This window comes from Staurois parvus, unplaced genomic scaffold, assembly GCF_062004578.1.
Source record: "Staurois parvus isolate SC_StPar_1 unplaced genomic scaffold, SC_StPar_1.0 ptg000402l, whole genome shotgun sequence".
NCBI classification, from domain to species: Eukaryota; Metazoa; Chordata; class Amphibia; order Anura; family Ranidae; genus Staurois; species Staurois parvus.
This window is the reverse complement of record NW_028318198.1, coordinates 1,033,760-1,060,964: the sequence shown is the minus strand read 5'-3', so window position 1 is coordinate 1,060,964 and position 27,205 is coordinate 1,033,760. Positions and strand designations below refer to the sequence as shown.

The 27,205-nt window shown below is 41.5% G+C and overlaps 1 protein-coding gene across 3 annotated transcripts in view; it reads right to left on the bottom strand.

Moving 5' to 3' along the window:
* The window catches only part of CDC14A (cell division cycle 14A), a 162,566-nt gene that overhangs the window by 24,730 nt on the left and 110,631 nt on the right, over window positions 1-27,205 (bottom strand). For all 3 annotated transcript variants that reach the window (XM_089686579.1, XM_089686581.1, XM_089686580.1), the window contains 3 exons: window positions 25,875-26,105; window positions 16,694-16,832; window positions 9,655-9,814 (listed from right to left, as the gene is read on the bottom strand). In XM_089686579.1, coding sequence (XP_089542705.1) covers window positions 9,655-9,814; window positions 16,694-16,832; window positions 25,875-26,105 — 530 coding nt within the window. The remainder of the gene's footprint in view (window positions 1-9,654; window positions 9,815-16,693; window positions 16,833-25,874; window positions 26,106-27,205) is intronic.

The following is a 27,205-nucleotide window of genomic DNA, read 5'->3' as shown; positions in this document are numbered from 1 at the left end:
CTGCCAAACTTTACACTTGGAATGCAGTCAGGCAAGTAATGTTCTCCTGGCAACCTCGAAAACCCAGACACATCCATTGAATTGCCAGACAGAGAAGCGTAATTTGTCATTCCAGAGAACACGTCTCGACTGCTCTAGAGTCCATTGGTGGCATGCTTTACACCACTACATCGGATGCTTTGCATTGCACTTGTAGATGTAAGGCTTGGATGAAACTGCTTGGCCATGGAAACCCATTCCATGAAGCTCTCTATGCACTGTTGTGGCGCTAATCTGAAGGCCACATGAAGTTTGGAGGTCTTTAGCTATTGACTCTGCAGACAGTTGACGACTTCTGCACTGTGCGCTTCAGCAGGTGCTGACCCCGCTCTGCCTTTTTACGTGGCCTGACACTTTGTGGCTAAGTAGCTGTTGCTCCCAGTTGCTTCCACTTTGTTATAATACTACTAACAGTTGACCGTGCAATATTTAGTAGCAAGGAAATTTCACGGATGGACTTATTGCACAGGTGGCAACCAATCACAGTACCACATTTTATACACCTGTGCTCATGGAGGTGATGGGAACACCTGAATCCAATGATTTGGAGGGGTGTACCAATACTTTTGGCAATATAGTGTATTTAAAATCCCATTTAATTAAGTTTCTGTATAGTTGTTGATTAGGGATATGGCCTCCCATGGTTAGATTGTGACTCCACCTATATTCTTGGGGATATCTTTAAAGTCTGTTCAAACAGATATATCACAGACAATGTGATTGTTGCATGCATATTAGGTAGCACACTAATATATGTTTGCTATTGCAGTATATTAAATCAAAACACATTGCATGGTCTAAGCGTCCACCAACACTTTTGTATTGATTCCTAGCTTATATGAGCCAAAACAAAAATGTTTAAAAACAGGACATCCTTTAATTCTTTCCCCACAGTATCAAGATCTTCAAGATAAACTGCATACTATTAAGCTGTGACCTGGCTGCCCCCACTCATCTGGCTGCCCCCCACTCACCTGGACTCTCTAAGCTGTAGAGGAAAGAAAGCAGAGACACCTATCTCCCCTGGTTGTGTCCAGGATCACAGGAAGTTGTATAAAATGAAGTTAAACGGGCATGTGCCTGCATCTGAGCATGGAGAGTAAATGGCCACTCCACTACAAGAGATGGGGGTAGCTTTATTAAGTAAGGCAAGCCATAGATTATGCAATTTCCTTTCCTGCAACCATGGGGTGCAAGAAAGAAAATCACTTGATTCCTCCATGGGCACTGTCAGTGTTGATGGGGGAATCCCTTCCCACAGCACTACTGTGTTCTGACAATGGGGAGTCTTCCCTGCCGGCAGAACACAATGATTACTACTGGTGGCTATAGCTGCTGGCAGTAACAGCATGAAAAAAATCAGAAAAGCTGGTTGTACTGAAGTCAATAGATGGATCGACTTCAGCACAACCATGCTGCCCATAGATGGATCAAATCTCAACTGGTCCCTGATGAAACGGTCAAGATCCAATCCATCTATGGCCGTTTTAAAGGAAAATGTTGAAATCATACTGGAAAGAGAGGACAGAAAGTGCCAAAGACATGTAAATGTAGAAAAAAAACTCTCATAGCACTGGTCAATGCCATTCTGAAAATGTTGGTCATTAATAAGGATAATGGCTCTATTATGTTACATAGGAAGGAGAAGGCTTGTCAGGATGCAATACGGGTGATTAGTAAGAGACACGCAGAGCTTTTACACAGAGTGCTCTGTGCCCCCGCAGTACACTTATACAAATGTGTAGCCTGTCAGCAGTAAAAAAAACACTGTAATAACACAGTCACATAGCAGCTTTTATAAATCTGTAAAACCTGAGTCCACTGTTCTAAGATATTCAATAATTGTAAATCAACATAACACTAAAAGGACATCTAATTGCTCCTATTTTAAAGTGAAACTGTTAATCAAGCCTATCCAACACAAGCCCCTGCTAGATGGGGAGGTGATGGGGGGAATTCAGCAGTGTTTGCACGTCATTTGCCTTCCGTGAGCAGTGAAGGAGGTTGACATCAACAGCAAATCAGATGATGTGAAAGCTAAGAGGTGAAGTTATGTGTTTCCAGAAGATGACAGGCAGTATGCAGCTGGGCTATCCACTCCATAGTAGGTTCTGGCTACAGGGACTGTGAAAGATGACAACACTGCAATACATTTACTGTCAATGAAGGAGCTTTTGTTACCCTACTGAAAGAAGTAGTGAACCAAGGGGTCTGCTGGCAGAATCAAAAGATTATTTTCTATGTGCTGCAGGAGAATATTAAAGAAAATACAGTATTTTATCTATAAGCAACCTACAAAAACATATTATTCCAATGTATGCTCAAATCTCTACTTTAAATCTTGCTTAGTGTATGAAACAGTATTATGTCACATTCAGTAACATATAATAGCTTATTATAACCTATAATGGTTTTTTATTAGCCTGATTTTAGGGTCTTTGGGCAGAACAGCCCTCCTTCCTCTTCCTAAGGGCTCGTTCACACTTGACTGTTTTACCAACTCTTGCCAAATGCCCCTATAGCATTTGGCAAGCGTTGCGTTTTTTAACGCTCGGCAAACGCTCCGCAAATGCCGAATGTGGTTCAGCGGCAGTTGCCAAGCATTAAAAACGCCCCACAAACGCCTATAATGATGTTTGAATGGTGTTACCGCTCCGCAAACGCGTCGCAACCGCACCGCAAACGCCGGCCGGGTGTTTGCGGAGCAGCACCATAGACTAGAATAGAGGGCTTCAATGCCTCCTGACTTGACCAAAGGTGTCCGTTTTGCCGCGCCGCAACACTACCGCTCCCGTTAGAATAGCACCATGTGCTGCAATGGGCAGAATTTTCCGAGGCGTTTGGGAAGCGGTAAAAATGTTTCCAAAACGCCTTTCTGCCACTTGCAAACAAGGCTAGTGTGAACGTAGCCTAAGAGAAAAGTTCTTTAGGTGATTACACTGTTTTAATACACTGGGGTTTATTTACTAAAGCTGGACAGTGCAAAATTAGACTCACTTCTACATAGAAACCAATCAGCTTCTAACCTCAGCTTGTTCAATTAAGCTCTGGCAATAAAACCTGGAAGATGATTGGTTTCTATGCAGAAGTGAGTCTGATTCTTCATTCTCCAGCTTCAGTAAATAAACACCATTCTGTGAATGAGAAGAAAATCTTGTGACTGATCCGGCTCTTCCCTCACACAAAGGCTGCATTACAAGCAGTGTAATCAATAAAAGAACTTTTCTCAAAGGAGAAGGAGGAGACATGTTCATATCGGACCACCTGTACTGCCGTTCTGCCTGAAGAACCGAGCTGTTAGCCACTGGGGTGGCAGCTGTGGAGGGGCAGAGTACATTGTTGTGGTGGGAGGGCGATGTGAAAGAGGAGCAGTGCTGTGGGGAGATGGTGATGAGAAAGGGGACAAGTGGAGGGAGGTGTGAAGAGGAGCAGTGCTGTGGGGGGGGAGATGTGAAAGAGAGATGTAAAGGGGAGCAGTGCTGTGGGGGGAGATGTGAAGGAGAGATGTAAAGGGGAGCAGTGCTGTGGGGGGAGATGTGAGAGGGAGATGTAAAGGGGAGCAGTGCTGTGGGGGGAGATGTGAAGGGGGCAGGTGGTGGGGGGAAATGTAAAGGCAAGCAGTGCTGTGGGGGGAGATGTGAAGGGGGGCAGGTGGTGGGGGGAAATGTAAAGGCGAGCAGTGCTGTGGGGAATGATATTAAGGGGTGTAAGTGCTGGTGAGGAGGGCATGTAAAGGGGGGGGGGGGCAAGTGCCGGGGGAAGAAATGTAAAGAGGGTGCCGGTGTGGTGGTGGTGGGTGATTAAAATCAGGGTAGTGCTGTGGGGGGAGATGTAAAGGGAAGCAGGGGTGTGGGGGGGTGAAGGGGGAAGTGCTGTGGAAGGGAGCATCTGAAGGGGGGACAGTACTGTGGGGTGAGATGTGATTGAAAGGGGGCAATGCTGTAAGGGGATGGGGGGTGAACAGGGGCAGTGCTGGGAGGTGATTTGAAGCAGGGTAGTACTGCAGGCAGGGAGATGTGATATAAATGGGGGGAAATGCTGTGGGGAGAGATGATGTAAAGGTGGGCTGTGAGTTGGGGGTTGATGTAAAGAGGGGGCTGTGCTGTGGAGATGTAAAGGGAAGAAGTGCTGTGGGAAGAATGTGAAAATGTGAAGGGGGCAGACGTAAAAGGGGGGCAATGCTGTGAGGGGAGGGATGTAAAGAGTAGAAGTGCTGTGGGGGGGGGATTTGAAGGGGGGCAGTGCTGTGGGGGGGAGATGTGAAGGGGGGCAGCGCTGGGGGGTTGATGTGGACACTAATGTGACAGGGAAACTGATGTGCAGTGGTGGACTGTGATGTGTGGGGGACTGAGGACACAAATGTAAGAATGGGATTGTGATAAAGGAGGAGTGGGCTGTGATGTGAAAGATCTGAGACATCACACAAACATGCGATTCAGACCCCTGCTAGAGCAAAAATCTTACTGATTGGACCTCCATGAATTTTAATTCAATACCCCTGCTATAAACAAAAACTATGTGTGGGATCACTAGGAGCAAGTCAGAGGGAAAAAGGGAATCAGATGCATGCACATGGAATGAGAAATTATTGGATCGGTGGCTGTGTCCACATCCAAAGTGCTGACATATCAGAAATCACAGAGGTTTGAACATTCGGACACATTACTCTTCATCTGACTGCCTATATTGCGAGAAGCTAGATAATCCCAAGAAGTTGTAGCCACATTCTCTGTAGTTGTAATAAAGCACATTTTAACCTTGCAAAAAGGTATAATGGAAAATGAAGGTGATGTCCAGGTTGTAAAATGGAAATGGTAAGATCATGCATATGATTTTGGTTGTGATAATGAAGATCTGGAGTAGGCTTAGCCAGCACATCAACATGCAGATTAAGGGATTGGTTCAGTGAAGGAAATAGACTGTGCACTTTGTAGGGCGCAACTGTATTGCCATAACATTTTAACCACAGGTCAGTGTTGTTTCTCCCAAAAAAGGTGGCTAAGTGTTCTCATTTATTATCATTTTGTCCAGCAGTAAAAGAAGGTTGTACAGATGGCTGTATGACATCTTAGAGAATAATAACATCTTTACAATATGATATAAAAGTTCCCTTTTAGCCACATTTTTACTATAGTAGATATGTACTAGCCCATATGACTTTCCCCTTTACAGTGCTCACACGTAAATGCAAAACACGCACATATGTCCTCACATGTAAGATATCACCACATACATGAGAGTGAGAGGAATAACACTTGTCCCAGAGCTCACGTTTAACTTGAACCTGGTAACCTATAAAAGGCTTTTAAAGTGTCACCTACAGTATGGATAATCTTATTGCCATTTCACAAACCATTTTAAATCTTAACATGTCTGACATTTATTTACTTGATACAACATCACCTATTATATTTTGTGGAAAAAAAGGTATTATAGTGTGTTTGTGTGCATTATAATTCAGCTAAGTGTATTATTTCCTAAAAAGTTGCCTTTGATAAACAGTTGTGCAAATATCATTTGACATAACAAATTGCAACAGCCACGATTTTATTCTCCAGAAAATATATAATGTTTGGGGGTTCTAAGTAATTTTCTAGCTAAAAATACTGATTTTAACATGTATGTAAGAAATATCAAAATTGAGCTGGATACAAGTGGCTAAAGTCCAAATCCAGGAAAAATAAAATTCTTCCTTGCAATGGGGCTGCCAAACCCTGAAATTTTTAAATGCTTGTTTAACCACTTCCCGACCGGCCGTTGTATATAAACGACTGGACGGTGGCACTGCAGGGTCAGGTGGCTGTTTATAAAAATAGTACAGTGTCACCATGGTGACACCATACTGCTAGGGTGATAGTATGTAAAAAAAAAAAATAATAATAAAATAAATAATAATATAAAAAAATAAATAAAAATGTAAAAAAAAATGTTTAACAATTATAATTTTTGGTTATAAACTAATTTGGCTTATTTTTTGTTTTACTAAAAAGATAGCGGAATAAATTTTGGCCAAGATTTATGATGAAATATTATTTAGTTGCAATATTTTATAAGAAAATTAAGTTTTTTCAAAATTTTTGGACATTTTTGGACAAAAATAAAAATCCCAGCGGTGAATAAATACCACCAAAATAAAGTTTTATCTGTCTCAAAAAAATGGTAAAAAATTCATATGGGTACAGTGTTGCATGATCGCGTAATTGTCATTCAAAGTGTGATAGCGCTGAAAGCTGAAAATTGCCCTGGTCAGGAAGGGGGTAAAAGTGTCCGGACTGGAAGTGGTTAAGGCTAGGGGATGGGAAAAGCATCCTTATATTCAATACATGGCTATGGGCTCTGCATTGGACTTGAAGAGATGACCTCCTCAGGGCTTAGGGGAGAAGAGGCTATGTTGACCAGTCTTACAGTGCAGAGGGAGATGCTGGACAAGAGGTACAGGTAAGTAAATGTGCTAAATATTGTGACCCTAGACCTAAATGAGCATTTAACATTGCAGCAAAGGAGCATTTATACGCTCAGCTTTAAATCATTTAAATTATTTGCCATCATAAGCATTATTGTTAGCAAAGAGAGCTAACGTATGCTAAAAATAACAGACATTTAGCTGAAAATAATGATAACTATAGTAAAGGACACAACGATATAACTTAGTGACTCAATCCTGTAATGGTTGTATCATAATATGAACAACTGGTGACCAGGGGCGGACTGACCATTTGGAAACGCGGGCACTGCCCGAGGGCCCGGGGTCAGTAGCGGGTCCCATGAGATGCCCCTGGTACCTCTTTCATAGGCTTTTTTGAGTTTGGGCATGGACACAGGGGCCCCATGATCCCCTATTGCCCAGGGGCCCCATGAGTTGTCAGTCCACCCCTGCTTGTGACACAACAAGCTTAGTATAACCCATACAATATTATAACAAAACCGTCAATCCCAACCCATTCTATTAACTTGTCAGGATGTCAGCAACATTAAAACTTACATGACACATCCAAAACCAGTTGGATAAAATATAAATTGATGGGACTTTTTTCTATATTTTCCCTTTAATAAAAGAGATAACCACATGTTGCCATAAAACCATGTACTGTATGTTTGCAGCTGTTTTGTACCTAGTGACATAAGTAAAACTATAACCTATCTGTTTATCTAGAAAAGGAATCACCACACTAAATATTAAAATGAGAAATTTTAATTTGTATTATATATGTTCTTATTTAAAAAAATATATATATATTTTAATATCTACACCATCTGTACACATGAAGAGGTGCAAATGTGGAGTTCAAAATTAGAGCTAGATTAGGCCAGTTCAAGGCCACTAATACCTCGATGCATCAGTAGGATACTTCAAAATGCTTCTGGAGATCTTTTAAAAAATGATGTCCCCTATCAAATAATCTGGGCTCTTTAACACTAAAACTGCCATTGAATAAAGCATAGGTAGCATGTAGGGGGAGGGGAATTATACACAAATCTCTCATTAGGGTAATAGACAAAATCTAAAAAATGGTGATAAATTTCCATGCACAGTTTGATAAGGAACTCTATTAACTCAATTAACTCTAGCGGCAGAAGAAGTAACAGATTGTATTACCTCTCTCCTGACATTACCAAATATACATCGATCAGCCACAACATTATGATGTCCCACCTAATAATGGGTAGGTCCCCCTTTTGCCGCCAAAACAGCGCTGACCCGTAAAAGCATGGACTCCTCTGGTTTCCTAAAGGTATGCTGTGGTATCTGACACTAAGCCATCAGTAGCAGATCCTTTAAGCCTCCACCAGCTTGCCTTCTCTTGCACCCAGGTGCCATCTTTTCCCCAGGTAAGCGACCCACATGCACCCAGCCATCCACATGACGTAAAAGAAAATGTGATTTATCAAACAAGACTAGCTTCTGCCATTGCACTAGTTTTGATGCTCATGCGTCAATTGTAGGCGCCACCGCCCCCTGACCCTCCCCTCCCTCTGACAGAGGAATGGAGAGAAGTTCCCCGTACTAGCTGTCATATTTGAAAACAGCGCGGCTGTGCAGGGCTTTGCCCACATGGCCGTGTCATTCATTCACAGTGTTCTGTGAATGAATAAACTACAAGTCCCAACAGCCTTAGCGGCTATCGGCTTGTAGTTCTCAATGAACGATCATGGAGCTGTGGAGCACCGTGGTAGTTCATTGAATCTTCATGCCGTATGGGCAAACAGATATACGGGTTTACAGGAGACCTGCATGGCACCAGCAGTTTAATGCTTTACAGGCTCCTGCAGCCAAAAATCATAAATGCACATTTTTTTACCTGCAAAAAATGTACATTTATTATTTTTGTGCAAAAGGTGAACTTATCATTTAACTTTTTCAGCAAACTGAACTACAGTATCTCTTCTACTGGATCAGACTACCGGGGCCAGCTTGCACTCCCACTGTGCTTTCACTCGCACTTGGCTGCTCATAACCCTGTCAACAGTTTGCCGTTTTTCCTTTCTTGAACCACTTTTCGTAGGTCCTGACCACTGCAGACCAAGAACATCCTACAAAAGCTGCAGTTTTGCTAGCCATTACCATTTGGCCCTTGTCAAGGTCTCTCAAATCTTTGCACTTGTCAATTTTTCAACACATCAACTTCAGGGACAATATATATCACATCCACTTTCAGGTGCCATTGTCATGAGATAATCAATGGTAATCACTATAACACTCAGTAGTAATGGCATGGCTGATCAATGTATACAACCCAGCTAGATGCCTCCTTAGATATCTAGAAGATTCAGATATGCCTAAGTATACCAAATTGCTCTTATGTTTATTATTTCTTTATGCCAAAATGTTATAGCAATCCAGTGGAAATCCTCTGATCCCCCTTCTACAAATCGCTGGCAAAGGCTTGTCAATCAAGTGCTACCGATGTCTGACCTATGGGGCCCGTGATTGTCTACAAAAATTAGATAAATGATGAGACTTTGGCTAGAGTCCCAACACATTGATATTTGGAAATAAAAAGTGTAAAGAAGTTATTTGACCTCTAACAGACATACAGTATGTACACTGAATAAGGATCTGAAAGATACACTGCACAGACATAATCAAGGTTTATAGTTTATTGATTTATGTATAGTAAATGAACCCATGTACAATATAGATATGAAATACCTACTAATAGGATTCTATAACTCTATGATAGTATGCATACTCAAGAACATACTAAAATGTACCTGAAATCTGTAAAACCACACTTTGTGACAAAATGGTATAATTGAGTTTTACCTGATAATGAATGGTCAAGTACAGTTCTGTATGTGTTACTGTGTGCTACAAACAATGTTAAACGTTTCCTTTAAAAAACTTGTAATGGCATGAGGAATGGACTAAGGGAACTTCCCAGACGTCAACATTTTAGGTGTTACACTGATTCACTATCAGGAGGAAGACCATGTGTTTTTTAACAATGGGCTGGTGCTTTAATGGCTTTCAGTTTCATACCATCCCCAACTAAATCACCCACCCTTTCTTGAAAAGCATATACCAGCCTCGTATGTCAGGTTGATATGTTTTACAACAGCCTGGCATTCAGATTTAAATCTCAGTAAACCAGACAACAAATACTTGACACTTACCTCTCCTGACCTGTCCAAACTGTGATGTCGACTTAACCTGCCACTCACAGACAAATCTTCAAATTCAGACAAGATTCGGTTCACCATCCCCTCTTCCAGCTGGATTTGCTTCTGTTTACTTCTGTGAAGATCTCCCTGCAGCCATAGCCAGGCCTGTTTTCTAGAAATGATAGCAAAAAAAAAGTGAGGTTCCCTTATATGGACTATTAAGAAATTGCTTTTTAAAAAACGAAACACCATCAGGGAGGGGAAGGTTGGGATTGCTGTCCAATGCAAAAGCCTGTTGCAATTCTGTGATCATTTCTAATAAAGCAGAGAACAAACAGAGATAACTCAATACTCCCTGCTACTGCCTCACTGGCAACAATGGGGTGACCAACTAATCTGCAATCGTGAGTGTCAATTTTAGTAAAGCAAAGTTTGTTGAAGTGTCTGATTGTGGAATTCTAAATGTTCATGTAGCTTAATTTACAGAAAAGGTTAGTTAGAAAGAAGTTTATTGCAGTAAAGCCAATCAAGAACACTAAACACTAGGTACTATGATAAAACGGGTAGGCCTAATGAGGCAGCACTTACTAGGAACATGCTGATTTCTGTTCCGTTATAAAACAGTTTAGACATGTTAATGGTTTTAAAGTACTAAATGCAAAAATGTTAGCTATGTCAGGTCTCCTGCTAGCACTGCGGATCAGACAGAGCAGAGGTATTTTATAATCACCCTCCAACACCAAATTTTTTCAGCAACACAATGAGGTATTCAAATTCCTGGTCCATTATTGTTAACAGAACTCTATGGACAGAAATCTGACCAATCCTATCGAATTCATAAGGAAACCTTATCTGTATGATTATGCCACTGCAGCAGATATCCTCAGTACGTAGTTCTGCAGATGAAATATGAAATTACAGTCAGGCTTTATGAAACTCTCAGGATAATATCCAGCCGAAAACCTCTTTATTAAATAACATGTACAAAGCTAAAAATAGCCAACACATTTCAGACAATTAGGACTGATTACCTGAAATGCGTTGGCTGTTTTTATCTTTGTGCATGCTGTTATTTAATAAAGAAGTTTATGTTTAGATATTATCCTGAGTGCCGACCTTTCCTGCTTTCAACGTTGATTTTGGGGGCATATCTGCTGCCAGGTCTGAGAACCAGTTGGAGGGAGGTTTGCAGCGTCCTTACCCCTGTGAAAATCTGGAGCTGAAAGAGGACAGGATACACCCCTCTGTGTTACTATATGTAGAGGGCAAAAACAAATCAGGGATTTACAGTTTTACAATCCACTTTCTGCATACAGACCTGTAACCTCAACAGTTCTTGAATTACAGCACCAGGTTCCTTAAGAACCCAGGACCTGAAAGGGGAAATTTGTACACCTCTCTACTTTTCTATACCTAGAGGTCAGGAATTTACAGTTTTAAAATCCACTTTTCTGTATGCAGATCAGCTATGCAGAGTATGTAAACCCAACATTTTATATTCCTGATATGTGCCTGCTGTATCATGTGCTTGTATGAAAAAAGTATCCTGCTCTTTGTATTGCTTCCTTTGTACGAATTCCCTGGTGTTCCTGCCAGTCCCTCAGCTTTCCTATTAAAAACTGACATTAGGCATATGAGCACAGCGTGGTCAGTTCTTAGCTGTGCTGGGTACTCAGCCTGCTCTCCTCCAATGATCAGACTCATCCTAAAATGCCACCCCGCACAGCTATTCACTAGGAAGATCAGTGTACTGCTGTCTAACCCCCCGCCCCAGTACTCTGTTCTCAAATGTAACTCTCCAAACGCAACATAAATGCTTATTGTTTTAATGTGTTCAAATGATGATTTATAATGAGTTCAGGTCCCTATTCAGGGCTTAGGACCACTGAAAGTTATGTTTTCTTTATGGTAATTTTAGTGCAATGGGAATATGGCATGTCATAGGCATGTCTTTCCTGATTAAGAAGGCGATCTGGGGATCAAGATGGAGTGGCTGTCAAAAAAATGACATGGCCAGACAACTAATGAAAGCTGTGAAGATCATTAAAGAACTGTTCATGTGCCCAAAGGTCCTTTCCAAGAAGATCAATCCAGTCATCCAAAGGACCATATTCCATATGTGAACTGACGGTATGGAAGAGGCTTCCATGATAACCACCAGGACTTTAAATGGCTGATTCATGCAAAAACTGTTTCCACTACATATGGGTCTAAGGCCTCTATTTAGAGAGGACAACAATGTAGTATGGTTCTTAGCAGGGCTTCCTACTTCCCCCACTTCCATTGAAGTGGTTAAAAAAAATGAAGGTTTATTACCTTTATGCATTCTATGCATGAGGGTAAAAAACCTTCTGTTTGTTGCTCCCCCACAGTCCCACAGTTACCACCCCCCCAATACTTGCCTGAGCCCCCTCTTGATCCAGTGCTGTGCATGGGAGACTCGGCTCTCCTAGATCTCTCTATCCTCATTGGCTGAGACATAGCAGTGGGAGCCACTGGCTGTCAATTGGCTGCTGTCAGTCATAGCGAGTCAGGAGAGAACAGGGGTTGGAGCTGAGCTGTGCTTTGTATGTCTCATAGACACACACAGCCGGCTCGGAAGCGAGCACACACCAGTGTCTCCATAACAAGCGGCTTAGTCTGCTGGCTGGATAAAAGACTAGATAATGTTTGCATGAAAAATTGCATAGTTGTCTGACTGGATCCAGTTATGAAAAACTGATGACAAGGATTGAATAACAATCCTTAGCACTTACAATTAAACATAAATGGGTATAGCAATGCCATTGCTATTTAACCTTAATTTGCATGCATGTATTCAAATAATGATGTTGTGATACAGACAATTTGATTTCAAGGGCCCCTGTTTTATTATTTTTATGTAAAGTTTAATAACATTAAAATTAATTAATTCAATATAGTTTACTCTTTGTGGTGGCATTAAAGTGGTATTAAACCCAAAATGTAATAAATTGCTGATTAGCCATCATTAGATGTGGTTGCTGCATTTGTTTTCTTTTTTTTTTTAGGAATTTTTCCCTCTGTTTTTACCTGGTGATCTGACCAGTAACACACCTCCTGTATTGCCTCCACTTTGAATGAAGGAGAACAGGGGCATCTTTATATATCAGCATTGCAGGGGCGGACTGACCATTTGGAAACTCGGGCACTGCCCGAGGGCCCGGGGTCATTAGAGGGCCCCATGAGATGCCCCTGGTACCTTTTTCATAGGCTTTTTTGAGTTTGGGCAAGGACACAGGGGCCCCATAATCCCTATTGCCCTGGGGGCCCCATGAGTTGTCAGTCCGCCCCTGCAGCATTGTTAATCTGGGGAAAGGGGAGTGCTAGATGTACTAACAGATTTAGATACACTAAACTATTTGAAGATGAAGTCCAGTTAACACTTTATAAACAGTTACAAGTTTTTTTTTCCTTTTGGGATAAAGATTTTAAGAAATAAAAGCTGATCATTGTAAGCTCCCTTGCCAGTGGTAAAGGATTTGTCTCAACCCTCTAAATGTTATATCTGCAAGAGAGCTTTGTTCTTTTGAAAAACCACAAACTTACTGTCAAGATCACCAGGTGAAAATAAGGGAAAGAAATGTATGTGTAATAACAAAATGAATGCAGCCACCACATCTACGAATTGCTAAGCTGCAATATAATAACATGCTTGCTTTGGGTTTTCATTACTGAACCCTCTTTTTTTTTGCTTGTCTAAGGATAAGCCATCTAATTACACTGATTTAAGTGATCTGTCCAAGTATTGCTGCTTATTATATCTCTATAAAGTTATTATACATTCCCATTAGTCAAAGCCCTTAGAGGCCTGACCACCTTTATAGGGATCAAGATAGGAAAAAGAGTATGCCACCTGCTTTTAGATGCAAATTATATTTGACTTGCTATAAAAGATCCTTAATTTGCATTAATGGACATTTTAGAAACAAGTGATTTGTTTTCAACATCCTCATGTTATGAAGCCAAAATATGAACTATTTATCCACATAAATGTTGAATGCTAACCCTAACCTACACTTGGTGAGCCAGTATGGTCAAGAGTAACAATGTTTTTGAATCTCTGATTATTAATCCAAAATATTTTACGTGCATTGTGGGGAATTAATCAAAACTGGACCAGCAAGAATTTGGAGTAGCTGTGCATGGCAACCAATCAGCTTGGTTGATCAATCTTTCATTTTCAAACCTTAACTGAACAAGCTAGAGATAGAAGCAGATTGGGTACCATGCACAGCTGCACCAGATTCTGTCCAGTTTTCTCCTCAATCTCTTTTCTGTTGAGGTGGTGGAACACAAGTATAAAAAGGATACATTGAAACTGACAAAGAAGCACTTAACTAATTTGTGTTATCTCTTACTGAACACCAAAAACACTCCATGATGGTAGGTTAATTGGCTCATATATTAATTGACCCTAGTATGTGTGAGTGGATCTAAAAATCCCAACTGCAGCATCCTAGGCAGACCCTGGTAAGGCTACATTGAGTGGCTATTGCAACTTTGGTACACATTTCAAACATGAAAAAATAAGGTTCCATGGTTTGAAATGTGCTGAAGATCGCAATGTGGTCATGGTAGTGGGATGTATGGATGGACACACTTAATTTGTCCAATCATGAACAAGGCAAAATCATGGTTTTTAAATTCCTCTGTACAATGATGCATGTTGAAAGTGAACGCAGCTTCACTTTTCTGTGCCAAAAGTTCCCTTTGATAAAGGAAATCTACTGTCACAGCACAAACTTTCATTTTATAACATCAGCATTGTAATAGCAATATAAATAATAGTTATTTTTGGCAATCCAATATAACTTTACTTGAAAATATTCCTTTCATGTTGTGAAAGCTGCTTGTCTCCTAGTTATCACTTTCCACAACTTCCTGGATTCACTGCATGCCTTGCAGCTCCTCCTCTGCTGTTTACTTTCAATTTCTAAGGACTACGTATCCCATGGTACTTTGCTGCCTGCAAGCAGTGATTCCTGTACTGACTCCAATTCCTGAAGCTTCCAAGCTTTTCCTCCCAGCACCTCTGTAGTTCAGAAGGCAGACTCTAAATTCTGTGATACAGTAGTAGTCACAGGGTATAGTGAATGCATGTCACAGAATTCAAGCAAGTAAATGTGTGGGTATCTTCGCAAAGTAAATTTAAGGCTAGTAATAATTGAAATAAAATGTGGAAATGAGTATATGGTTTTACATTTTGACTATAGATACGGTTTGCATGAACATTACACAATCTTGTAGCGAATGAAGATCTTTCTGTAAATGTTCTCAGGATGGAAATATAAACAGTAATATTTTATTCTATTATGTATCCTCCACTTGACAAGCGAAGGAAGGCTTAATGAATTTTGTTAAATCAAATAATAAGATAAAAACACTAAATTGTGTGCGTATACCTTACTCAGTCATATCTAGAAAGTGAAGCAAATTCTTTGAAATATCAAAACAAGTGATTTACACTGCATGCTAAAAAGCTGTGACTCAGGTAATTAAATCATTTTAATCTAGCTTACAGTATTCTCTCTGTCTAGATCACATTTGCATTACTAAAACACTTTGATGTTATAAAAATGATCAGAAAGAGGTAATTTTATCTGATCGTGCCTGGATGAAACTGTGTAAATCAAATCTGCATTACATTAACTAACAAAAGCTGAACATTGACTTCATTTGAATAGCTTATCTTAAAGACAAACTTCACCAAAACCCAATAATTTTATCTTAGGTAAAGGAGGGCTAAGAATAAAACTGTTATCACCCTCTATCTACCTTTGCAGCCTTGCTGTATGCCCCAGCAGTATAAAATTCCACTATGGGAACAGTGGGAAAAGCAGGTCCAGGAGGTGGCCGATAAACTTTATTTGTATGGGTTCTAAACCAGGACTAGAAATATTCAGTATAGCTTAATGTATAAGTTCATCATGACCACTATATTAGGATATCTGTAGCCAAATTTAACTTTGTTCACTCACTTATCTAAAAAAAAAATGTAAGTGTTTTCACCAAACCAGATCTTGGGTCCCATTCATACTTGCACATCATCATAGCTAATCAAGGCTGTTTGCATGTCATTACCTGTGATTGATCAGCCATGGACACAGGCTTTCTGCACCCAAAGTCAATCATTCAAAGGTAACTGCCCCATAAGCAATTACATGCAAGTGGCTATGATGAGCAGTCAGCCTACTTTTGTTTTAATGGGGCTTCCTACTGCAGCTAATCAAGGGAAACCCCCGCTGAGGGCCTAATGTTCTGCTGCCATGATATAGATCTGGCTGGGTTGTAATGCATGACAGGGAGTTTTATATGTGCGTAACTAAATAAAGATGTTTTGTCTTCCTGGACCCCAATGTCCTGGTTATAGCAAATGAGTGCAATCTATTGGAAAGAATATGTGGACCAGGCAAGTGGGAAGGCTGGTGGTGATACCAAACAAAGCTCAGCTGTCCATTGGATTCTAATGACTATTATATATTAATATACACCCTATTCCCAAGACTCTCCATCCAAAACAATATGAAACATTTTATATAGATGTCATCACTGCTATCACCTGAACATGCCTTTGATTTGTACTGACAACCCTCACTTCAATATGCCCGCTGACAAGGAGCAGGTCTGTGATAGACTACAGAAAGGAATTCAGAGTACATAAAACCATGTACACATTCCATCCTCATATAGCTCTGCAACCTTCACAAGGACATATGGTATAACTTGCCTCAATGTTAAGATCACATAACACTGCAAGGCTTGAATGAGAAATTTGCTAATACGTCACAATAAAAATATAAATGGCCTCACTGTATAACATCAAACACAGAAATCTAACATACTGTATGATCAGTTGCTATGGGTAACAATATTTTTTTCTTTTTTTATATAAAAAATTCTAAAAAATATAGGTATAAAATGCTACTAATACTGTACAATTAAAAAACACATGAAACTATAAAGTACATTTCAGAGCAAGGAAACTATGTTCAAAGAAGCATCAAAACATAGAGACAAGGACATTACTTACTCTTCTAGGAAGTGCTGCTGAGGCCCGATGATAGAGCCAGGTCGACATATTCTTATCCATGCTATAGCTTCAGAGTGTGTGAACCTGTAGTGCTTCATAATATAACACGCAATAAGGGTGCCCGTCCTGCCTAGGCCAGCTATAGGAAATAACATAAGTGCACAGGATTCAAATATGTTGTCACAATTCTTCAGAAAGCATTTGAAAAGACAGACACATGTATGAAGGTCTCTCTATGTGTTACTCTTAGAGATTTAGTTACCTACTTCTTGAAAAGATGAGAAAATAGAAGGAATAATATGAATGGTGGCTATTGGCAATACAGACAGTTCTATGTCAAACTTCTATATATAAGAGGCCTACAGCAGGAAGCTAGCATTTCAAGGTCCTCAGACAACCAGCCAGCACAAGTACAAAGATGATATAGTGGCACTCCAGAGATCGGAAAGAAAATTAATCACTTACACTGTCATATTGTTGAGTGGATCTGCCACCCTTCTTCTGCAGTGTCCATTGAGTTATTATTACTAGCATACTTCTGAAAAGTCGAGTGTAAAAAGGAACTTCATCAGAAATCTGCAGTTAATATTGATTTTAACTCACTCTTAGCTGGTTTGCTGGGATACCTGGAATTCCCACTGAGCAAAAACAGCATTGTCCCACTGGGATCCACAGCTCAGCTGTTGCAGACCAGGTGCTGTTCCGCCATCTTCTTTTCTGATGTCGGCTGTTTCTTTCGGGCTCAGGAACCGGCCCCTTCAGGATAAATTGTCAGGTCCGCACTGATAGCCACAGAGTATAAGCCGATGCCTCCTGGGATATCTGACAGATATCACTGAAGGCTACTGGAGCATAACTGACATAATTCTGGCCCTGGCAAGAATGTAGGGAGAGTTTGGGCCAGACCAACAATCAAGAAAAAATGTTTAAAAAAAAAAAAGCTACCATTTTTAGGTTAAAGTGTTTCTAAAGCCTTAAGGTTTTTACCTTAATGCACTCTATGACCGAATTCCCCCTGTACCTCACTTTTTTGCTGATTGAAACGTATACTTTCTACAACTGCAAAGCCAAATGCCCACTGTATTTAGTATTCACTGATGACATGGCATACTCATAAGACCACAGGAAGCATCTTAATAAATATAAGGTGTCAGCTAAACAGTTCAGTTAATGAACAGATTTTCAGAATGGCAGCCCCTAGTATTTTCATTGAACTGGTAGGAGCAGAATAAAGGTATGTGCTGCAGGGGAAGGAGGCATTAAAGTGAACCTGTAGCTTTGCCCTATATGCAAAGTCCAGATGTGCTTTTAGTGCCAAACTAGAGATTTACTAGCTGCAATAAATACGAGCCTGGCAGCTATAGAATTACACATGATTGCACTACACTGTGCCAGTGAGATTCTAGAAAACGTACACACTGACTCTCCTGTGGTTGTAATTACATGATTTGGAGCCAAGTAGAGTGTTTAGCACACATTAATTACCAGAGTATAAATAGAAATATTTACATGAATACTCCCTGGAGTTAAATAATAGGAGTTTCTGCTGAACACTGGTTGATAAGATGTAGCACCATCTAATGGGCTCTGAAGAAATTACACTAAAATGATTATACAGTATCTCACAGAAGTGAGTACACTCCTCACATTTTTGTAAATATTTTATTATATCTTTTCATGTGACAACACTGAAGAAATGAGACTTTGCTACAATGTAAAGTAGTGAGTGTACAGCTTGTAAAACAGTCTAAATTTACTGTCCCCTCAAAATAACTCAACACACAGCCATTATTGTCTAAACCGCTGGCAAAAAAGTGAGTACACCCCTAAGTGAAAATGTTTAAATTGAGCTCAATTAGCTATTTTCCCTCCCCGGTATCATGTGACTCATTAGTGTTACAAGGTCTCAGGTGTGTTAAATTTGGTGTTAATGCTCTCACTCTCTCATACTGGTCACTGGAAGTTCAACATGGCACCTCATGGCAAAGAACTCTCTGAGGATCTGAAAAAAAGAATTGTTGCTCTACATAAAGATGGCCTAGGCCGGGTGTCGGCAACCCGCAGCTCCAGAGCCGCATGCGGCTCTTTTTCACCTTGGCTGCGGCTCCGGAGCACACTGCCCACCAGGTGACAGGCAATAGGGCAGCAATGGGCAAACTACGGCCCGGCAGACCTTTTAATCCGGCCCGCGGAGCTAGGCTCCCGCTAGGCTCCTCTCACAGTCCGCCCTGAAGACCGGTGTAGCATGAAAATCTGTCTCCTATGAGGATCTGTCCCCCTCGACGTATCTGCGCATGTGAAGGAGATGAATTACTATATAAGGGATGAATTACTATATGGGGGATGAATTACTATGGGGAATTAATTACTATATGGGGGATGAATTACTATGGGGGATGAATTACTATATGGGGGATGAATTACTATATGGGGGATGAATTACTATAGGGGGGATGAATTACTATATGGGGGATGAATTACTATATGGGGGATGAATTACTATGGGGGATGAATTACTATATGGGAGATGAATTACTATGGGGGATGAATTACTATGGGGGATGAATTACTATATGGGGGATGTATTTTCAGTTTTAAAAATGTGGCTCTCTAAATAAATTTCAATCGTGGTTTTGGCGAGATTTGGCTCAGTTGAAAAAAAAGGTTGCCCAGCACTGACCTAAGGCTATGATTGTGATTATGACGATACACTGTGGCCCTGATTAACCCTTTGCTTACTGGGCCCTTAAACCCCCTTCATGACCAGAGCGCTTTTTGCAATATATGCAGTGTCGGATTTGTTTTAAATGTTGCAATGGTTTTGCGGCTCCCAGTCTTTTTTTCCCTCTCGGAAACGGGTCCAAGTGGCTCTTTATGTCTTAAAGGTTGCAGACCCCTGGCCTAGGCTATAAGAAGATTGCCAAGACCCTGAAATTGAGCTGCAGCATGGTGGCCAAGACCATACAGCGGTTTAACAGGACAGGTTCCACTCAGAACAGGCCTTGCCATGGTCAACCAAAGCAGTTGAGTGCATGTGCTCAGTGTCATATCCACTGATCCATATCAACACTGAAGAAATTACACTTTGCTACAATGTAAAGTAGTGAATGTACAGCTTGTATAACAGTGTAAATTTGCTGTCACCTCGAAATAACTCAACACAGCCATTAATATCTAAACTTCTAGCAACAAAAGTGAGTACACCCCTAAGTGAAAATGTCCAAATTGGGCCCAAAGTGTCAATATTTTGTGTGGCCACCATTATTTTCCAGCACTGCCTTAACCCTCTTGGGCATGGAGTTCACCAGAGCTTCACAGGTTGCCACTGGAGTCCTCTTCCACTCCTCCATGACGACATCATGGAACTGGTGGGTGTTAGAGACCTTGCGCTCCTCCACCTTCCCTTTGAGGATACCCCACAGATGCTCAATAGGGTTTAGGTCTGGAGACTTGCTTGGCCAGTCCATCACCTTTACCCTCAGCCTCTTTAGCAAGGCAGTGGTTGTCTTGGAGGTGTGTTTGGGGTCGTTATCCTGTTGGAATACTGTACATGCTGGCATTCATGGGTCCCTCAATGAACTGTAGCTCCCCAGTGCCGGCAGCACTCATGCAGCCCCAGACCATGACACTCCCACCACCATACTTGACTGTAGACAAGAAACACTTGTCTTTATACTCCTCACCAGGTTGCCGCCACACACGCTTGACACCATCTGAACCAAATAAGTTTATCATCAGAACACAGGACATGGTTCCAGTAATCATGTCCTTAGTCTGCTTGTCTTCAGCAAACTGTTTGCGGGCTTTCTTGTGCATCATCTTTAGAAGAGGCTTCCTTCTGGGATGACAGCCATGCAGACCAATTTGATGCAGTGTGTGGCGTATGGTCTGAGCACTGACAGGCTGACCCTCCACCCCTTCAACCTCTGCAATGCTGGCAGCACTGATACATCTATTTCCCAAAGACAACCTCTGGATATGACGCTGAGCACGTGCACTCAACTGCTTTGGTCGATCATGGCAATGCCTGTTCTGACTGGATCCTGTCCTGTTAAACGGCTGTATGGTCTTCGCCACCGTGCTGCAGCTCAGTTTCAGGGTCTTGGCAATCTTCTTATAGCCTAGGCTATCTTTATGTAGCTCAACAATTTTTTTTTCAGATCCTCAGAGAGTTATTTGCCATGAGGTGCCATGTTGAACTTCCAATGACCAGTATGAGAGAGTGAGAGCGATAACACCAAATTTAACATATCTGCTCCCCATTCACACCTGACACCTTGTAACACTAACGAGTCACATGACATCCAGGAGGGAAAATGGCTAATTGGGCCCACTAAGTGGGTTCACTTAGTGGTGTACTCACTTTTGTTGCCAGCGGTTTAGACATTAATGGCTGTGTGTTGATTTATTTTGAGGGGACAGCAAATTTACACTGTTATACTAGCTGTGCACTCGCTACTTGACATTGTAGCAAAAGTGTCATTTCTTCAGTGTTGTCACATAAAACGATATAAAATATTTACAAAAATGTGAGGGGTGGACTCACTTCTGTGAGATACTGTATGTAATGGGAGAAATACAATGTGAAGGCAGCCACTGCTGACCTCTCCTTTTGAAAATGCTAGCTGCCTGGCTGGCATCATGGTCCAATGCCATTCTTATCCAAGCAACTAGCATTTACACAAGGATGTCTGCAATGCCCACCCTTGTCTCAATGTAGGTTTCCTTGCTGCTGGTATTTAGTAAAAGATGGTGAATAACACCAACAGAACTATTCATTATGGCAGTAGAGAGACCAGTGATACTGTATAAATGGTAATAATCTTAGAACCACAGCAACAGATTGCAATCCACTAATTAAGGGTAACTGGTAATAAGGTAAAGTGGACTTCTAAGACTGTTGCTTTTCATACAGCAATGCCATTTCTCTGGATCTGATTCAATCCAGATCAATGACCTGAAACAGGCATTCTGCCAGTGAAATCAGCAACTATAGATTGCAAGATTGTGCACATTTGCAGAAAAAATGCAGTTTTGCCTTCTTGTGTTCCTTAGATACTGAAATAAACCCAGACAGTGCTAATCTTTCTATACGAGTATTAAACTGGAGGGTCTGTCCACACTATAACGCCAAAAATCCACATTGCATTTTAGGTATCCCAAGATGGGCATCATCAAAGTAGCTGAATGTTAGTTCTGTAAAGCAGAAAGCCACTTACAGGAGATGAGAGAGGGACGATTCTGGGAAATCCTGCCTACAAACTGAGGAATGTTGACATAGTTGTTAGGAAGAAAGCAGTCATACATTTGGCACCTACAGAAAACTACTGCTGGTCTCTGGTTCAGAGAGAAAAGCTATCTTAAAAGTGGAACTTTACTCCCGAAAGGGAGATAGCTCTGCTTAACACTCCCACCCCAAGCAGGATTGCTGGCAAATATATATTTTTTTAATTCTGGCCCTCCACCTCGCCACCATTTCAAGCAAGGCCAAAACGACATGTACCTGGCCCTCCAGCCCCCTGAGATACTTACATCACATATCCCAAAAAACTACAGGATTGCCACACAGAGCAGCAAGTGGGTGGGCCAGAGGGAAAGTCTGGTGCATCAATGGAGCTGGCATCCTCTACATCCAAAAGAAGCAGCCAACTGAAAAGAACTAAGAGGTGAGTGATGCACTATATGGCACCCAAACAGAGGATGGCAACGGCCATGCAGATGGATATGTGTTCAAGAGAACACAGCACTACAGTTAAGAGGGGGAAAAACATGAGTGGGGGAGGGGGGGTGTTGAAATCTGCTTTAATAATATTTTTTTCACTGCCAAATGGGTTTAGGCAGCAATTATACATTAAAATAATGTCTTCCCACATTCTCATCCTGATTTGATAAAGGAGTACATGATTGGACGGCTGAAGTCAGCACCACTTCACCTCATAAACTAAGACTAAGCTAAGCGAAACGTCACTTTGCAAGGAGTGCATTTAGCTACCTTAGGGAAGCTTTGCTGACTTCAATCATCCAATCATGATTGAGCAAAAATCATGTTTCCTTGCATATGATTGACTTTCCTTTGCAAAACCCCTTGTAAAACCATGGCTCAAATGCGTGTTTTTACCCCCTCATTGTTAAGCAGGCATTAGTGAATTGAGTCCACAGTGTGCCTATTGGCTGGAATAGGCTTACCTACCCCCAAGTGTGTGAAAGTGTGAAGCACTTGTACTGTATATATAGTACTATTGAGATATCATGGACCCACCTTCACATTTTCCTCCAGGCAAAGAGGCGTTTACCCACTGAACCACTACAATGCTTCCAATAGGGCGGAAGTCACAAAATCCTAAAACAGAAATAACTCTGCACCCTCCAAAGCCATGGTCCAGTAGTGCTTGCTGCTCCATTACTCGTGTTACTGCACATAAATCCTGATTTCTATAAGGCCTCATGCACACAGATGTGTTAAGGCTTTAAAATATAACTGGTGTTTTCCCACACCTAGGAAGCCACATGTGGCGCATAAAAGTAAATGGTTGTAAATGGACATATAAAAGCGCATGCTCATTTCCACTGCCTTCAGTACACAGCACCTGAGGTTCACCAGATACAGAAAACCACTGGAATGTTATGCTAGGCATATTTGTAAGCCTCAAAGTAGTCCATACGCATGGAGCCTATGATAAGAGAATTAAAGCTGAATCTGTTTATATGTTGCTTTCTCTGATTCCTCCATTCCCCCTTCAGCAACATTCTATGCATGAGGTAAAAAACCTTCAGTGTGCAGCTCCCCCCTCTCTCAGCCCCCCTAATACTTACCCAAGCCTGATCCAGCTCTGTGGAGCCTCGCCTCTCCTAGGTCTCTTTCTCCTCATTGAATAGGACACAGCAGCAGGAGCCATTGGCTCCCGCTTGTGTCAATCACAGCCACTGAGAGACCTAGGAAGGTGATGCTCTTGTGCACAGTGCTGGATTGCGATCAGTCTCAGGTAAGTATTAGGGGGGCTGAGCTGCACTCTGTGTGTCTCATAAACACTCAGAGGTGGCTGAAAAGCAAGCACACTTGAGATCAGCATGCTCTGGGGATACTCAGTGGGGGGTGGGGTGACCAAGAACGTTGGTGTGGGACCTGAGAAGAGGAGGATCAGGCTGCTCTGTCCTAAACCCCTGCACAGAGCAGGTAAGTATACTATGTTTGGCTTTTTTTTTTTTTAAGTGAACCTTTAGTATTACTTTAAGGCTCCTGCGGCAGAGTCAACCCTAATGCATGTATTGGGCTGGCTCTTGGGAGGAGTTATGCAAATATCAAGATGCTGTCATAAGTGGACGCCAGTCTAGAGGAGTGGATGCTCCTAATCAGTTGGCTGCAACTCCTAATTAACACTGTGAGAAGCACAAGAATTCAGTTTCTGGGCCAGCATGGCCCCCGGCTTGTTTGCACAAGAATAACATTTATGTCTGGCCCAGCGTAGGGCCTTCTCGCTTGGTCAGAGGCCAGGAGGTCTAGTTCCATGGCAATAGGGTCGCAAGCCTTCTGGGTCTTGGCTTTAGGGGAAGACTTCCAGGCCGCATCCGCCACAGAAAGTTTGGTGGTGAGGTCCTGAAGCCTCCGTTCCTGTTCACATTTGCGGGTTGAGGCTATTTGAATAAGACGGCCCTGTAAGGTAGCCTTATGAGCCTCCCAAATGGATGGAACTGAGCCCACGTTTTCGGTAAAAAATGTTTGAATGCTAGAGTGTACCTCTAGACAGGAATCCTGTGTCGTGTGGAGGGAATCATTAAGCCACCATTCAGAAGGAGGCCTAGAGGAGCTTGAAAGTGAAACAAGAGCTACGTTAATTTTTCCTGGTCCCATTGTATGTAGAAAAATAGAATACAGGGCCATTAGGTAGTGATGCGTATAGATTGCTTTTACAGAATAAGAATACTGTTTAGTGTTGCTTTAAATATGCACTAAATTCACCAGTATTATAATATCATCTGATCTACCAATTTTTGCTAAAAAAAATGATAGGTCCATGACTAAAGACCCCCAGACACCTAGTCAAAGAGAAATCCCACATGTTCCTCTTAATGTGCAGCAGGAGTTTATGTGTAAGAAGGATTAAATTGCACAGCACTCTCACCTGTATCATCAAATCATCAAAAAATCTGCTCATCAGGTTTGTTGGGTATCAGTAGCCACGTATTCAGTGGTTAAGGTTTCCTGCTGCTTTAGGTTGTATTCACCAACAAAGCCTAACTCCTCAAGGTTTTCTCAGTTACAGCTATTGGTTATTTGCTTATCTACGTTCATAGAACTATTTGCTATTGGGATGATTTACTAAAACTGGAGAGTGCAAAAACCAGGGCAGCTCTGCATAGAAACCAATCAACTTCCAGGTTTTATTCTCAAAGCTTAACTGAACAAGCTGAAGTTAGAAGCTGACTGGCTACCATGCACAGCTGCACCAGATACTGAGTGCTCCAGTTTTAGTTAATCTCCTCCATTATGTACTTATATTGAACTTGCATTTCTCTGTATGATCTGCATAGTGTAATGCTGCTTTTCCCTGGCTGTTGTCATTTGTTTTTGTTTTGCAATCTAATAAAGGCATATTTTTCAATTAATATATAAAAAAACTATGAAGCAGCGAGGAGTTAACTAAAAGCTAGAGGTTTCCATAAATGAACAGCAGGCAGCAGCAGTTGGTATGCCAAGTATTTGTTTGATAGTCAACTCCCACACAGGACTTCTTGTCTTATGCCATATAGAAAGCACATTTGGGGGAAATTTACTAAAACTGGTGCACACAGAATCTGGTGCAGCTGTGTATAGTATTGAACAGGCCGAAAATAGAAAATGTTTGGTTGCTATCAGGGGCGGACTGACAACTCATGGGGCCCCTGGGCAATAGGGGATCATGGGGCCCCTGTGTCCTTGCCCAAACTCAAAAAAGCCTATGACAAAGGTACCAGGGGAATCTCATGGGGCCCCCTACTGACCCCGGGCCCTTGGGCGGTGCCCGAGTTTCCAAATGGTCAGTCCGCCCCTGGTTGCTATGCACAGTCGCACTAAATTCCTTGTGCACCAGTTTTAGTAAATCTTCCCCGTAGACTGTCTTAGTGACTGCTATCATAGTTCCAGTTTGACCACCACCATACAGGAATGAACATACAGATAAAGTTTCACCATTTTTCAGCTTACCTTTGCAATGAACGGCAATAGCCCCATCTGTGTTCTCACACAAGTTCAGGAACCTCCGCACTATGCCATCGCTAGGTGTGCTCCCATCCACAAAGAACAGATCATAATGGTCGAATCCAGCATCTGTAAATCTTCTAGAGTCATAAATCTTCTTATTAAGCCTAATGATGGTGGTGACATTGTGTTTCCTGAAATATGGGAAGTATGCTTCTGGGGCATGCAATGGATAACCTTCAGAGAAAAAGTTACATAATTATTTTTTGGAATTTATAACTTATTTGGTTTTGTACTATGTTGTGTAGTCGTCTATATTTATATAAACAAGTAAGCACAGATCATTTTATCCAGGTATTACAACATATTAAGAAAAAACTCTGTGATTCTATGATAGAATAGCACAAAACTACACTATTCAGGTCAGCTTGTTCTAAATAGTGCAGCTAAGAAAATAATTGTGGTGCTATCTGTGATGATGGATTTTGTTCATGTACAGCCTGTGCAGCAAAAAATGACCATTGATACCCGGTATGACTGACCTATCATCACATGCTTTATATTTATTCATGTTACGTGCATGCATGCTAGGTAATGTGTATGTACAACACTTAGCCCTGGTTCACACTGATGCAGTGCGGAATTTGCAGCGTTTTCAGTGTGAATTCCGCACCGCATCACAATCGCACCCCATTCATACAAACAATGCGGGTGTGTATGTTAACAACACCCCTACATCGGTCCGCAAAATGTGCAGAATTGGATCTCATAGATGTGAATACCTAGGCAATCCAATTCTAGTGCGGACCAAAAAAGGGTCCTGCACGTTTTTGGTGCAGGTGCGGGTGCGGTGCGAATAGAGCCATACAAAATGTATGGCTCTAATTGCTCCGCATACAAATCGCATGGGATTTGTACAAGAATGCGGTGTGGTTCCTGTACGAATCAGATGCGATATACCGCACCGCTGTAGTGTGAACCTAGGCTTACAGTTATTTATTATCTCTCAAAGAATTCACAATATATCCCCTGGCAATGCCTTCATCTTCTTTTTCTCTACCACAGGATGGCACGATCTTTGTTCAGGTATCATCCTGGGTCAGCATCTACATCCTGGGCTGCGATGCTGGTTCAGAAGTGACACAATCATGTAAATCCTGGTGCTTGTGTGATTCTTGGTTGTATTCGTTTATCAGCTCCTTTTGCTGCTTTTCTAAATCTGACTTGCTATTGAGTTAAATTGTCACAGTCTGATCTGACTGATAACATCACCCTAGCCTAGGCAAAGTCACTTGCCTGGAGCTCAATGACTGACTTATGATAATAAAAGGTAGAGC